The 15,201-nt window shown below is 46.1% G+C and overlaps 1 protein-coding gene across 11 annotated transcripts in view; it reads left to right on the top strand.

The window, feature by feature from the left end:
• Positions 1-15,201, top strand: part of TNS1 (tensin 1) — a 608,338-nt gene that overhangs the window by 448,488 nt on the left and 144,649 nt on the right. For all 11 annotated transcript variants that reach the window (XM_068246095.1, XM_068246100.1, XM_068246098.1 and 8 more), the window contains 5 exons: positions 998-1,120; positions 1,977-2,041; positions 4,613-4,696; positions 7,236-7,348; positions 10,184-10,244. In XM_068246095.1, the coding sequence (XP_068102196.1) occupies positions 998-1,120; positions 1,977-2,041; positions 4,613-4,696; positions 7,236-7,348; positions 10,184-10,244 (446 nt within the window). The remainder of the gene's footprint in view (positions 1-997; positions 1,121-1,976; positions 2,042-4,612; positions 4,697-7,235; positions 7,349-10,183; positions 10,245-15,201) is intronic.

The following is a 15,201-nucleotide window of genomic DNA, read 5'->3' as shown; positions in this document are numbered from 1 at the left end:
AGCAGGAGGACCCCAGTCAGTGCCCACTAATCACATCTAGAGACAGCCCCAACAACTGGCAGAGTATAGGCAGGAGGACCCCAGTCAGTGCCCACTAATCACATCTAGAGACAGCCTCAGCAACTGGCAGAGTATAGGAAGGAGGACCCCAGTCAGTGCGCACTGATCACATCTAGAGACAGCCTCAACAACTGGCAGAGTATAAGCAGGAAGACCACAGTCAGTGCGCACTAATCACATCTAGAGACCGCCCCAACAACTGGCAGAGTATAGGCAGGAGGACCCCAGTCAGTGCCCACTAATCACATCTAGAGACAGCCCCAACAACTGGCAGAGTATAGGCAGGAGGACCCCAGTCAGTGCCCACTAATCACATCTAGAGACAGCCTCAACAACTGGCAGAGTATAAGCAGGAGGACCACAGTCAGTGCCCACTAATCACATCTAGAGACCGCCCCAACAACTGGCAGAGTATAGGCAGGAGGACCCCAGTCAGTGCGCACTAATCACATCTAGAGACAGCCTCAACAACTGGCAGAGTATAAGCAGGAGGACCACAGTCAGTGCCCACTAATCACATCTAGAGACCGCCCCAACAACTGGCAGAATATAAGCAGGAGGACCCCAGTCAGTGCCCACTAATCACATCTAGAGACAGCCCCAACAACTGGCAGAGTATAGGCAGGAGGACCCCAGTCAGTGCCCACTAATCACATCTAGAGACAGCCCCAACAACTGGCAGAGTATAAGCAGGAGGACCCCAGTCAGTCAGGGCCGGTTCTAGACTTTTTACTGCCTATTGCAAACTAGGAGAAGGAAGATAGATACAATCATTTATTTCATTGGTTTATTTTCGCCTCGGGTGTCCTTTAAGTCAAGGCTAAAATGAATGATAGTTGTGCTAGACAGGTGGAGATCCAGTCCTTTCCTGAGTGTGTGTATGGATTCAGCGTTGTGTGACTCTGTAAGACTCTGGGATGATCCTTTCTCTCTGCAGGTGTTGGACTTTGGCTGGCCGGACCTCCATGCCCCAGCCCTGGAGAAGGTGTGCAGTATTTGTAAGGCTATGGACACCTGGCTGAACGCCGACCCGCATAATGTTGTCGTCATCCACAATAAGGTACGTCGTGCGAAAACGGCTGAAACTTGACCAGTGCTGTATCCTGTATAACAAGATCACTGCCTGCGTCTCTATCTACCTGTGTCTCCCTGTCTCTCCTCCCCTCACTCTCTGTATGTCTCTCTTTTACTCTCATCAGACTTTCTTCTCTTCTCTCCCCCTCTGTCTCCCCTTCTCTCACTCTCTGTACATCTCTCTCTTTCTTCTTTATGCTTGTGGGGGAATTTGTGTGCAGTACCCAAGCCAAGCTTCTATCACCTCCCCTGATCGTCCCAGCGACGCCCACATGGGGGAGGGTTGATGGGGTGACATGGCACCTGGGGAATGGAATTATACTACACAATAGAACTGTAAAACAGAGAAGGGGGCATCCTATACTCTATAGAACACTGGTGATGAGTAGAGATGGTCGGTGTGATTCTTCTTATCTCAAGCTGATCCTCCCTCCAAGATACTCCTTCCCTCCCCCTCCAGTGCATGTCTTGTTGTGGCCACACTTGGGAAGAGGCAGTCATGATGGGCATTGTGTTAAGAGGGGATCGTGGTGGCCACGGAGACCAGCGTTTGAACCTCCGCTCTTCCTATTCTGTAAGCCAGCACCTATTCAGTAAGGAGACCTTGGGCAAGACTCCCTAATACTGCTATTGCCTATAGAGCGCCCCATAGTGGTTGCAGCTCTGGCACTTTGAGTCTGTCAGGAGAAAAGTGAGATATAAATGTTATGTGTCTTGTCAGAGTTCTGCTGTGGGACCCTATGATGTGTAGTTATCCCTGTCTTTATGTACAACCTGCATAATCCATTTCCTGTTCTGGCTATAAACATGCCTGATTTCCATACCTCTCTGTTTGATTTCAGGGCAATCGAGGTCGCACCGGAGTGGTTATCGCGGCATACATGCACTACAGCAACATATCAGCCAGGTATTGCATCTAATTGTGTTTCCGGACTTGAACTACTTCCCAAGTCCTTCCAGTACAGCTAATACATGCGGCACTCCAAAAGCATGGACTGATCAGGCAAGCGTATGGCAGCACCGATTTTAATCTGATTTGATGATAATCGTTAAATCGGAGGGTCAATCGGCCGCAAAATGTACAGATGTATGGCCACCTTAAAGAGACTCTAACAAAATTTTGAGCCTTATTTCTTCTATCCTAGAAGTTCCCATACCTGTTTTAATGTGGTCTGTCTTACTGCAGCCTTTCCTAGTTGCACAGTGGCTGTATTATCTCTGTTATATAATCTAATCTTCTCTCCTCTGAAGGCTTTGTCGGACTCAGGCAGGAATGTGCTGCTCTGCTGTGATAGGATAGAAGCTATACACACCCTCTCCATGCCCCCTGGAGACTCTGTGTGAGTCACAGACTGAGCTTCTCTCAGTCTATCACATGCTGGTTAGCAGCCATGTCTTTTGTTTGTAAACACTGCTTAAAACTGGCAATTACAAGCCAGGATCACAGCAGGGAGTGGCAGAAACAGCACAGAGGGGCACAGGAGAACACAATGAATAGAATGGTATGCTTTTTATTGTAAGAATTTTACAGTACAGATTCTCTTTAAAGGATACCAGAGGTGAACTATTTATTAAACACGGGAGAGCAGGCATGTATTAGTTATCATCCTTATGCCCACTGGTCCCCCCCCCCCCCCCATTCTCCTCTGTCCCATCTCCGCCACAGCTAAGTCCAGGTCACCGGAGTTGGGCAGCAGTGTGCAGGCCAGGAGCGCTCTGCTTGTGTGCACGATGACGTCATTGTGCCGTTGTGCACAGAGCACTCCTGGCTATGCGTGCCTGCACACTACCGCCCGACTCCGGCAACTTGGACTGATCTGCGGTGGAGAATTTAGGGTATAAAGGAGGGGGGTGGAAGAGAATGGGGGGAGTGGTGGGCATGAGGATGGCGTCTAATACATGCCTGCTCCCTCCATTTTTAATAAATAGCTCAGCTCTAGTATCCTTTAAAGTGAATCTGAGATGAAAGCCATCTCAGGCACCATACTTACCTGGGGCTTCCTTAAAGGGAAAATGAAAAATCAAAAATCTACTTACCTGGGGCTTCCTCCAGCCCCTGCCAGCCGTCCTGTGCCCTCGCCACAGCTCCGGTGGCTCCCGGTCCCCTCCGGTGCAGATGCCGACCTCGCCAGGTCAGCATCTTCCTGCGCTCTCTGAGTCGCACTGACGTCATCCTGACTGTACTGCTCAGAACTACTGCCCGCCCATGCAGACCACTCCGGATGATGTCAGTGCGACTCTGAGAGCCGCTCGCGCAGGTGCAGTGGGCATTTTGCGCCAGAGGGGACCCCGGGCACCCAGAGGGGAGCGGAGCTGCGGCGAGTGCACAGGATGTCTGGAAGGGGCTAGACAGAGGAAGCCCCGGGTAAGTAGATGTGGGTTTTTTTTTGTTCGCTCCTTGGATGTGTCCTTTTCAAGCCCCTTTGAGGCAGCTCAGTCCGCCGCTGTCTCCCTGGGTGGCGAGTCATTCCGGGCAACGTGCTCCCAGCTGAGAGGGTTCTGCACTTGTATGGAGTACAGGAGCCACCCTGGGAAAACGGTGAGGGACTTAGCGCCCCAGGTAAGTATAAAACCTGAGACGCTTCTCATGTCAGGTACACTTTAACCACCCTGGCGTTTATTTGTTTTGCAGCGCTCGACCGCGGGTGGGTTTCTTCACTTTTTTTTTATCATGTAGCTAGTCTAGCTCTAGCTACGTGATTCCCCCCTCCCTGCGCTATCCCTCCCACCCCTCCGATCGTCGCAATCATACCCAACAGGAAATCCCGCTCTGAACGAGATTTCCTGTTAGGGCTTCCCTCATCGCCATGGCGACGATCGAAATAACGTCATGACGTCAGGGGGAGTCCCGATCCACCCCTTAGCGCAGCCTGGTGGTGATTGGCCAGGCTGCGCAATGGGTCTGGGGGGCCCCCTCTTTCACGGCGCGTAGTGGCGGATCGGCGGCGATCGAGTAGAACCCGCAGCTAGCAAAGTGCTAGCTGCGTGTTTAAAAAAAATTGTGAAAAACAACGCACCAGGGGCTGAGATATCCAGCCTGGCGGTACTGGACGAGCTGAGCTCCTCCATACCGCTAAGCTGGTTAAGGCTGATTGGCCAGGGCTCTCTTCCCCGTTTTGTCTCACGATGCTATGCAATGTGTGTGCACACCTACCAAACCTGTATAGAAACCTGTAGTTGATTTGTAACCCACCATTGTCTTGTACTGTAACTATTGTTTCTATTGTATTGCTATACCTTGTATTGTGTTGTACAGCGCCACGGAAGATGCTGGCGTTATATAAATAGTAATAATAAAGTGGGGCCACAGAGGGGGACAGAGGTAGCACAGGGTTTTGACTGAACTAAGTGTATAGAGATGGAGCCACAGATTGGGGAACAATCCACCGATTTTGTTATTCTTTATCGATGTTTTGTAGCTTTGACTTTATTTGATGTTTTTACTGACTCTGTCACACCTTCCGCTCTATCTCCGCAGCGCTGATCAGGCTCTGGACAGGTTTGCAATGAGGCGCTTCTACGAAGATAAAGTTCTGCCGGTCGCCCAGCCGTCCCAGAAGCGGTCAGTACCCCCGCCAGCCACATGGTGTCACCGCTAATACCAAACAATTGCCAGTAATGTGTAGGCACTGAACGGTCCGGCAGCAATGGCAGCCAGCAGTCTACAGCTTGTTACAGGCTGGCTGTGGGCTCATTAGGCAGTGAAGCCACAGGATAGGCATGATAGACTAGAAACTTGTATACACATGCCACAGTGGCGTAACTAAGGAGCTTGGGGCCTCGATGAGAGTTTTACCTGGGGCCCCTTTGAGAGTTTTGCATGGGGCTCCAAGCATTGTATTGATATAGAGCTCCAAAACCTAAAAGAACAGCTGCAGTATCAGAAAAGTGGATAAGGAAACTGTTTGTTAAAGGACAACTGTAGTGAGAGTGACATGGAGACTGCCATATTTATTTCCTTTAAAACAATACCAGTTGCCTGCCAGCCTCTGATCTATTTGGCTGCAGTAATGTCTGAATAACACCAGGAACAGCATGCAGCTAATCTGACAATAATGTCACACCTGATCTGCTGCAGCTTGTTCAGGGTCTATGGCTTAAAGTATTAGAGGCAGAGGGATCAGCAGGACAGCCAGGCAACTGGTATTGCTTAAAAGGAAATAAATATGGCAGCCTCCTTATCACTCTCACTATCAGTAGTACTTATACACTTTATTGGTATACATAACTGCATGGCTCGGCCACAAGAGGGCAGTGTTCTTCTTGCAAAGTTTGCTTGTACAGGAGACATAACCATTATTGTGGCGAAAGAATAAAATGCAGATCACATCTCTGTGAGAATAACTTCCACTGAACTATGTGTGTAATATTAAATGTAAATATGAGTTCAAAATGTTCTCGGCAAAATGTAAAAACAAAAAAATATATATATACTTGTACCCAAATATGTGAAAAGTTAAATGAAGATATTAATGTCCTCTCCTGTGTTTCCTGTACTGAATGCTGAATATATCAGTATGGCGGCACTTCCGGTGTTATGGTGCCAGTGGTACCGAGGCACTTCCATTCCGTTGTTACACGTTGGCGAGGAAAACTACAAACTGATATCTCAATCTATCGAATAGAGACAATTACCATAATAAGGCGTTTATTGTGGCTTGCATGCGGCTTTAGACAAAATTGTATGCAAATTGAGCTTGAGCAATTAACATTTGCTTGGTGAACGTCACACCCAAACTTCCTTTGCAGAGATTGTGCAGATCATCTGCAGACACGCCCACATAGCACTAGAAAGTTCTGCTGGTCAATAAGCTCAGCTGCCTCTTATGGGAATTTTTTTTCTCCTGCAAAAGTTTATGTTGAAAATGGGAAGGAACTGCTCCAGTGGTTTTTAGTTAAATTATGGGCGTCACACTTCATTGACCCGCCTATCGGGCGCATCCAGACAGAGGAAATAACCTGTACTGCATCAGCAAAGCACACTTGGCCTGTCATGTGACATGTCCCACATTTTGCGTATGTAACTGAAGTTGCTCTGTATTTGCTCCTCTGCATTGTCTCTATGGAGTATGGAGTATGGCGGTCTGATGCGGTTTTCATTAAAAAGGGGCACTATGGCGAAAAATTGTAAAATGTAAAATGAATGACAAATAAGAAGTACGTTTTTTCCAGAGTAAAATGAGCCATAAATTACTTTTCTCCTATGTTGCTGTCACTTACAGTAAGTAGTAGAAATCTGACAGAAGCGACAGGTTTTGGACTAGTCCATCTCTTCATAGGGGATTCTCAGCAACACTTTTATTCTTTATAAAGATATTCCCTAAAAAGGATTTAAAGTGAACCAGAGACGAAGCACCCTCATGTATTTTACTATATATATCAGTGGGAACATTAGAGAAAACACCTACCCTGCTCTCTGTTTCATCCTTCACTGTTCAGCCTGCTTGTTATCAGCCCCTACAAAATCCCCAACTGAGCATACAGTCTGGCTTTGTTATAATGACTCAGGTATAATGATTCCTGAGCAGAGCCAGAAGGGGGCGGGCTTGGGCTTGAAAAGACACCAGAGAACACAGACTCCGCTATAAGAATTCCTGAGCAAAGCCAGACTGAATGCTCAGTCAGGGATTTTATCATGGCTGATAAGAAGCAGGCTGAACAGTTAAAAATGAAACGGAGAGCCGGGTAGATGTTTTCTCTAATGTCCCCACTGATATATATGGTAAAATACATGAGGGTGCTTCGTCTCTGGTTCACTTTAAACAATGATGCTGGGCAGCTTCCCTGCTCCCTACACAGTTTTTTGGCAGTTGGACAGAGCGACTGCCATTCACTAAGTGCTTTTAAAAATACATAAATCCCTGAGAATCCCCTATAAAGAGATGGACTAGTCCAAAACCTGTCGCTTCTGTCAGATTTCTACTACCTACTGTAAGTGACAGCAACATAGGAAAAGAGTAATGTATGGCTCATTTTACTCTGGAAAAAGCGTACTTCTTATTTGTATGTGTTTTCATATTTTTAAATTTTTTTTGCCATGGTGCCCCTTTAACAGACTACACATGATGTTTTCTCATATAGCCCCTCTCCTGTATTGGCAGGTATATACATTACTTCAGCGGCCTCTTGTCCGGCGCCATTAAAATGAACAACAAGCCTCTGTTCCTCCATCATGTCATCATGCACGGCATCCCCAACTTCGAGTCTAAAGGAGGTAAGCTGTGTCATGTGATCATTGTGTGGCGGCTGTGCAATCATAGCGACAGCTGTCCTTCTAAGGGCCTGTTTCCACTATGCGCAGATTGGATGCAGATTGGATACAGAAAAACTGACTCCAATGAATGCCTATGGGCCTGTTTCCACTAAACGTGATTTTTCTGATGCAGATTTTCCCATAGGCATTCATTGGAGTCAGTGTTTCTGCATCCATTCTGTGTGTAGTGGAGACAGGCCCTATGTATGCACTGTTCCTTTCATATGGGCATGTATAAAATTGTGATCTATAGTAAGGTGGCCACACACCATACAGTTTTTTAAATATCTGTCCAATTTAAGAATTGCAAACAATTTTTCTGACTGATTGTAATGCTGGGAATACACGATGAGATTGTCCAGCAGATTTACTGTCCAATCGTTTTTCTAATTGATTTCCATTTACTTCTATGAGAAATCGATCAGAAAAACTATCGAAAATCAGATCGGACGTGTCGGAAATTATCTATCAAACCATCTATCTGCCAAAAAAAATCTCAAGGTGTATTCCCAGCATAACATTTCAAAAATCTGACCTATGTACCACACACATATTCAATTTCTCCCCAAAATGATTGGAAACTCTGAGAAAATTGCTCGGGTGTGTATATTAGTGAATTGACAAACTAACACACCAGACAATCTTTAGAAAAATTTAAGAAAAAATTCCTGAGTGATAAAAATAGAAAAAACGAGAAATCGGATTTTTCAGTCTAATTTAAAAAAAGCTTTCAATTTTTTTCGGGAGATCCAATCATATTTATCAAATTGTTGTAAAATTGGATCATTTTATTGTATCGTGTGGCCACCTTTAACCACCTTAGCGGTGTGGACGAGCCCAGCTCGTCCATTACCGCCGCCATGGATTGCTCAGCCCCTGGTGGGTCTTTTTTTTTTAAAACGCGCAGCTAGCACTTTGCTAGTTGCATGTTTAGTTTGATCGCCGCCGGTCCGCTGCGAAAGAGGCCCCCCCCCCCCCCCCCCGACCCTCAGCGCAACCTGGCCAATCACCGCCAGGCTGCACTATGGGGTGAATCGGAACTCCCCCTGACGTCATGACGTCATTCCGATCGTCGTCATGGCGACGAGGGAAGCCCTAACAGGTAATCCCGTTCAGAGCGGAATTTCCTGTTGGGTATGATCGCTGGCGGCGATCGGAGGGGTGGGCAGGATGCCGCAGGGAAGGGGGAATTATGTAGCTAGCGCTAGGCTAGCTTCATTGTAAAAAAAAAAAACCCACCCGCGGCCGAGCGCCGCAAAAAAAGGACACATCCGAGATAAAAAAAAAAATCAAGATCTTCTTACCTGGGGCTTCCTCCAGCCCCTGGCAGCCTATGTGTCCCTCGCTGCAGCTGGGCTTCCAGCCGGTGTCCTGTGGTCTCCTCTGTGATAGACTTCTTTTGCGACTGCGCAGCTGCACCGCTCGCAGTTGTGCTTCCTTGGCCGGGAGCGAAGATGCTGACCTGGTGAGGTCGGCATCTGCAATGGAGGGGACACCGACTTGGAGCGGAGCTGCGGTGAGGGACAGATAGGCTGCCAGGGGCTGGAGGAAGCCCCAGGCAAGTAGATCTTACTTTTTTACCCCGGACCTGTCCTTTAACGGGAACCTAAAGCTAGGCTTCCATATTCATTTCCTTTTAAACAATACCAGTTGCCTGGCTATCCTGCTGATCTGTTTGGCTGCAGTAGTGTGTGAATTACACACCCAAAAGAAGCATGCAGCTAACCCAGTCACACTTCAGTCACAGCACCTGATCTGCATGCTTGTTCAGGGTCTATGGCAAATAGTATTAAAGGCAGAGGATCAGCAGGACAGCCAGGCAATCTGCATTGTTTAAAAGAGAATTAAATATGGCAACATCTGTATCCCTCTCACTATAGGTTCCCTTTAAAGAGGCACCGTAGTGACATATAGTAGAAGGCAATAAATTGGTTCACACATAATTCTGTACATTTCCGCTTCAGTCCTGTCAGTTTTGCATCAGTTTTCTATCAGTTTTTTTCCTGACAGGATTGGAACTATAGGTATTTTATGTGTGAACACTCCCATAGAAAACTGATACAAAATGAATACATAACTGGCTGGACTGGACAGGAAGTGTACAGATTTATGTGTGAACCAAGAAAACTCTTAAAGAGAACCCGAGGTGGGTTCTGACAATGCTAGCTGCACACAGAGGCTGGGTCTGCCTATACTGCCCAGTCTCTGTTGCTATCCCAATCCCCCCTAAGTCCCCCCTGCGCTCTCCTGGCCCCCATAAATCACAGGCACGCTGTGTTTGCCTCTTTACTGTCAGTCTCGGCGCTCCCCCTGCCTCCTGCATAGCTCCGGTCCCCGCCCGCATCCCTTCCCTCCAATCAGCAGAGAGGGAAGGGACGCGGGCGGGGACCGGAGCTATGCTGGAGGCGGGGGAGCACCGAGACTGACAGTACAGAGATAAACCCTGTGACATGCTGTTGTGTTGACAACGTGGCTGTGATTTATGGGGGATAGCAGAGCGCAGGGGGAACTTAGGGAGGATCTGGATAGCAACAGAGGCTGGGCTGTTTAGGCAGACCCAGCCTCTGTGTGCAACTAGCATTGTCAGAACCCCACCTCGGGTTCTCTTTAAGGAATGATGCCACCTTTCGACAGGACTGGACACCTTTTATGTGTGAACCCAGCCTTATTATATGTCGCTGCAGTTCTTTTTAGCTGTCAGTTATTTTCCTGTCTACTTGTATTGAGTAGGCAACAGCCTGATACTTGAAGCCATCATATAACTTTCCTTTCTCTCCCTCTCCGTCTCCTGCCCAGGCTGTCGCCCTTTCCTGAAGATCTACCAAGCCATGCAGCCTGTCTATACTTCAGGAATATAGTAAGATCATTGATTTTTATATTAGTCTTTTGTCAGATGTTTGTTAAATATAATCAAATGTAATAAATGATGCTTTACATTAAAGTGAGTAAAAACTCAAGCATAACAGTCAATACAAATGTGTTTTCCTACTTTTTATTATCCATAAAGTTACCAAATTTGCTTTTGTGCACAAGTAATATTGTCTGTTTACAAATTCCCAGAGTTCAGTTTATCTGCTCTGAAAGCTGCCATTGCATTTTATTGCATAGCTGCTGTATTTATTTGTTAAAAATATTTCTAGTGATCCCTTCTCAGCTGTTTCTGCTTCTCAGCTCAGTACAGCTCAGTTTCGGCACTTTGCTAATGTTTACTAAATGTATCTGATAAAGGAATGGAAACAAAAGATAATGTCATCTCATCTTGCGGCCAGAGGCTTTCCATTGATGAACCAAGTGCTGTGTTTAACTGATTGCTAAGCTAGGTACCCATATGAAGATGGATAAGGGAATCTGCGGCGATGGGCGAACGTTCCCCGATCAATCTTTCATGATTGCACAAATGACGAGACGCGTAAACGATTGCAGTAAATTCCCACTAAAGTCCGTTGAGACATCTTTACTTTGATCCGCGATGTGATCAGTCAGAATGGTCGTTTAAAATGAACGATCACAGGTAGTCTGCCGTCGTGGAACATCATTTAATGAATTTCCATTAAACAATGTTAAAGGGAACCAGAGACGAAGCACCCTCATGTATTTTGCCATATACTGTATATTGTTGAGAACATTAGAGAAAACACCTACCATGCTTTCTGTTTCATTCTGCACTGCACAGCTTGCTTCTAATCAGACCTGATAAAATCCTCGACTGAGCATTCAGTCTGGCTTTGCTCAGGAGTATTTATAGCTCAGTCTGTGTTCTCTTTTTTTTTTTCATGTCCAAGCCTGCCCCCTGCTGGCTCTGCTCAGGAATCATTATAGCTGAGTCATTATAGCAAAGCCAGACTGAATGCTCAGTCGGGGATTTTATCAGGGCTGATTAGAAGCAAGCTGTGCAGTGCAGAATGAAACAGAAAGCATGGTAGGTGTTTTCTCTAATGTTCCCACTGATCTATATGGTAAAATACATGAGGGTGCTTCGTCTCTGGCTCACTTTAAGTTAAATCACAAAAATGATTGTGGTCAGGAAAAAATGAATTACAAAAATCACGTTGTGGGTTCACACCTAGAGACCCTCACCCAGATCTGAAGGAATTGTGATGGTAGCAGCAGGTCGTAGACTACTATATAAGCTTTAGCATGTGTGTTCATCATTTACCCACTAGAGGGCGACAGATTACCACAAACCTCCTACAATTGCCTGCTACTGCATCCATGTTAGCGACAAACTATTCTATTGTTTAGCCATTGCTGACAGCAGAAATTTGGAGTTCCTGACGCCCATTATTGGCTGACTCGGTTAGGTTGAAATTTTATTAAAAAACAAAACAAAACATTCCACTTGTCATGAAATCTTTGCAGATCTCTGAACCTCTTTGGTGGAGACAACCTTGGGTGGTGATTAAGCAAACCCAGACTGCATTAATTAATAACTGTCAGTTGTTTAGGGATCAAGGCTTGCCATCCTAGCCTGGCTCATATCAGATTATAGCCAGTACATCAGAAAGTTGTGTGGAATACGTGGTTCAGAGATTTACAGCTCCAGTCTCACCGTTGCTAATTTCCTAACCTCTCAGCAACCTCCCACTGTCTTCTAATTTAACCCAGGGTGAGGGCTGCAGCCATTTACCTGTTTATAGAATATGTTTGCAGGAAAGCTCAGCCCAGGTTGCCTGGATCACTTAGGATGTCCCCATTCAGTGTTCTTCCCAGGCTCTTTTAGCCGGGTGCTCCACCCGGCTAATTTTGGTGACCACCCGCTGTCATCCGCTTCCCTCCTTCTTCCTCTGATGCTGTATGCAGAGTTGCACCAATCCTGAATTCCCCCATCATGTCCCACCCGGCTACTTTTTCATGCCGACCGGCTGGAAAAAATTTCTGGGGAGAACACTGCCATTGGCTATCCCAACTATCACAGAGCTGGATTGTAAATGAAAAATATTAAGGTGGCCATTAACGATCCAATTTCTAGCGAAAAATCGTTCGAGGGATCAGATCGTTCTGATCGGAAGAAAAATCGTTCACTACACCATGAACGAACCAATCTTTGCTTCCCATCTATCACAACCAACAAGAAAATCCAAATTTTGCTTTGACGAAAATCCAATCGGACGACTATCTATCAAATAATATGGCATGCTGATACGTGAAAAGAAAAAAAAACAAAACCTAGTATTCAAAGAACAAAAAATCCCCTCCTACAACAAAGAGGACAGTCACACAGCCAATCAATCGAAATTCTAAAGGTGGCCATACAGCGGGCGACTCGGAGGCCGATCGACCCTCGCCAAGAGCATGCCCGATTAACGATCAGACATGCTACAATATGTAGTGCCGACCTTCTCGATTGGGGGCGCAGTGGTAACGTTGTGCGAGATCAGGACGAGCGACGAACGCCATGGAACCCCCGGCTCTGCCGCCCCTAATGTAAGATGTTTCCCCGGTGCTGTATACTTTACCAGTCCGACGCTGGCTTCGGTCTCTGTCCGCATACACGCACCCCATGTGGTTACCAGCATTACGTAAGTGCATGTGTACCGTCACACACGCCCACGTAAAAGCCGGCAACCACGTGGGACGCATGTATAAGGACTGAGCCCGGAGCATCGGACAGGTAATGTATACAGCATCGGGGTAACATTTTACACAGCGTTCTCCCCAAGCTCTTTTAGGCGGGTCCTCCACCCGGCTAGTTTTTGTGAGCACCCAGCTGTCACCGATTCACCACCTCCTCTGCTGTAAGCAGAATTGTGCAGAGAAGCACCTGCCCTGCATTCTCTCATATTGCCCCACCCGGCTACTTTTTCATGCCACCCGGCTGGAAAAAAAAGTCTGGGGAGAACACTGTTACATTAGAGTCGACGGCACAAGGCCGATTCCCAAAAGCTTTCATGCTGAAATCGATCACGAATTGGCCTGTGGCGTATGGGATTTCTCTCTGATCAGAGGGAGATCTGTCTCTTGGTTGATCTGCCCATACATCGTCTCATGTTTGGGCACCTTTAATCGCATGTCATAATTAGTTAGACAACAATCGATATCGAAATCAATGAAAGAACGACAATGAAAAACTCCATTACTAAAAACTTTTTGAAGCAGATCGCAGCCAGTGGAAAACGGCCCTTAGTGTTTGTAAACATGTGACTGTACTGTGAGCCGAAGCGTCCTTGTGTTCTTACATACTTTGTACTTTCATTCCCAAATAAAAACACCCCCATCCCCCACTCCGGTTATTTATTTGTTGCGCGGTGGTTTATTTATAAAGCGACTATTTTTATTCCCTCTCATATTGTTCCGATCTTCTTGTTGATTCCCACATACTTGGCTTGTTTACCACCATGGAACATTTTTTCCCAGGCCCCCTCTACTTCCTGCCTCTTTCCGCCAGCTCCCCTTGCACTCTGACCTCCGGCTAGTGGGTGTCCATAGCAACTGACATAGGCGCCCTGTCGGCCATCTTGTCTGACTGAGGAATGGGATTTTTCCATCAGCAGTAAATGGGTCCTCTGTGCTGTATTTCTGCTCACACATAGAGGGACATTTATAGAGAGCTGGGGGGCTTTGCAGCTGTTCTGGAACTAAAGGTACCAGCATGTCACCTCACCAACATTTTCAGGGGGTGGCTTCAAAATAGTGATGTGCACAAATTTCACATAATCGTAATTTTGCATCGTAATTCGCAATTAAAGAACCCCTTCCTAAATAGCAGGCATGGTCGGAATAGCCGATTTCCGTTTCCGGCACAATTCCGCATTCCGACATATAGCAATTCCGTTACCGTTCCATTCCGACGGTATACCGGGACAGTTCCGCGGAATTCCGATTTATACGGAATTCCGTCGGAAAAATTTTAAAATCTCTCTCTCTCTCTCTTTCTCTCTTTCTCTCTCTCTCTCTCTCTTTCTTTCTCTCTCTCTCCCTCCCCCTCCTCCTCTCCATCCATCCATCCATCCATCCAATGCAGTAGGGAATTGCAGATTTTCAAAACAGCTTATATACCATAGCTGGGATTTGAATCCAGAACCTAGTGTGTAGTAGGTATCTGTCTTACCCTCTAGACCATGACCCACACTACATGCTAAAGCTGGCGGTAGAATAAACCATACTTCCATTATGATCAATTCGATAGAAAAAGTAGCATGATTAAGGATTTGTACTTTTTGAAAAGCATGCTTATATACCATAGCTAGGAGGAGGAGGAGAGAGAGAGAGAGATTTTTATTATTGTGTTATTCCGGAAAATTCCGTCGGAATTATAAAATTTCCGCGGAATTCCGTTTGAGAGGTATAGAAATTCCGATTTGACTACCGGAATCGGAATTAACCTAATTCCGGCCGGAATCACGGAATTTTCCGAGCATCCCTACTAAATAGATGGCAAAACTTTTTTCCTCCATACATAGATCATGTACCGTAGACAATTGTATAAGTCTAGGGACACAAAGCTGGTCTGCCAAGGTTTTGTATTGCCCTCTGATTTATTCATACACGTTAATCAGGTCACTCCTCAACCATATTTTTCCCATGCTAAGTAGTAAGTGAGCTCTTCCATCCCTCTGATTTATTTCGTTCCCCATCTTTGTACCTGTTCTAGTACCACTATTGCGAAAATCATACAATTTAATATACGTGTAAAAACATACAGATAAGAACTATGTTTCTTCCAGAGTAAAATGAGCCACAAGTGACTTTTCTCCTATGTTGCTGTCACTTACAGTAGGTAGTAGAAAACTGACAGAACCGACAGGTTTTGGACTAGTCCATTTCTTCATGGGGGATTCTCAGCATGGCCTTTATTCTTTATATCTTTGTATAAA

The sequence above is a fragment of the Hyperolius riggenbachi genome, chromosome 7, assembly GCF_040937935.1.
Source record: "Hyperolius riggenbachi isolate aHypRig1 chromosome 7, aHypRig1.pri, whole genome shotgun sequence".
Classification (NCBI taxonomy): Eukaryota; Metazoa; Chordata; class Amphibia; order Anura; family Hyperoliidae; genus Hyperolius; species Hyperolius riggenbachi.
The sequence above is the reverse complement of the archived record's forward strand: the minus strand, read 5'-3'. Positions and strand labels throughout refer to the sequence as shown.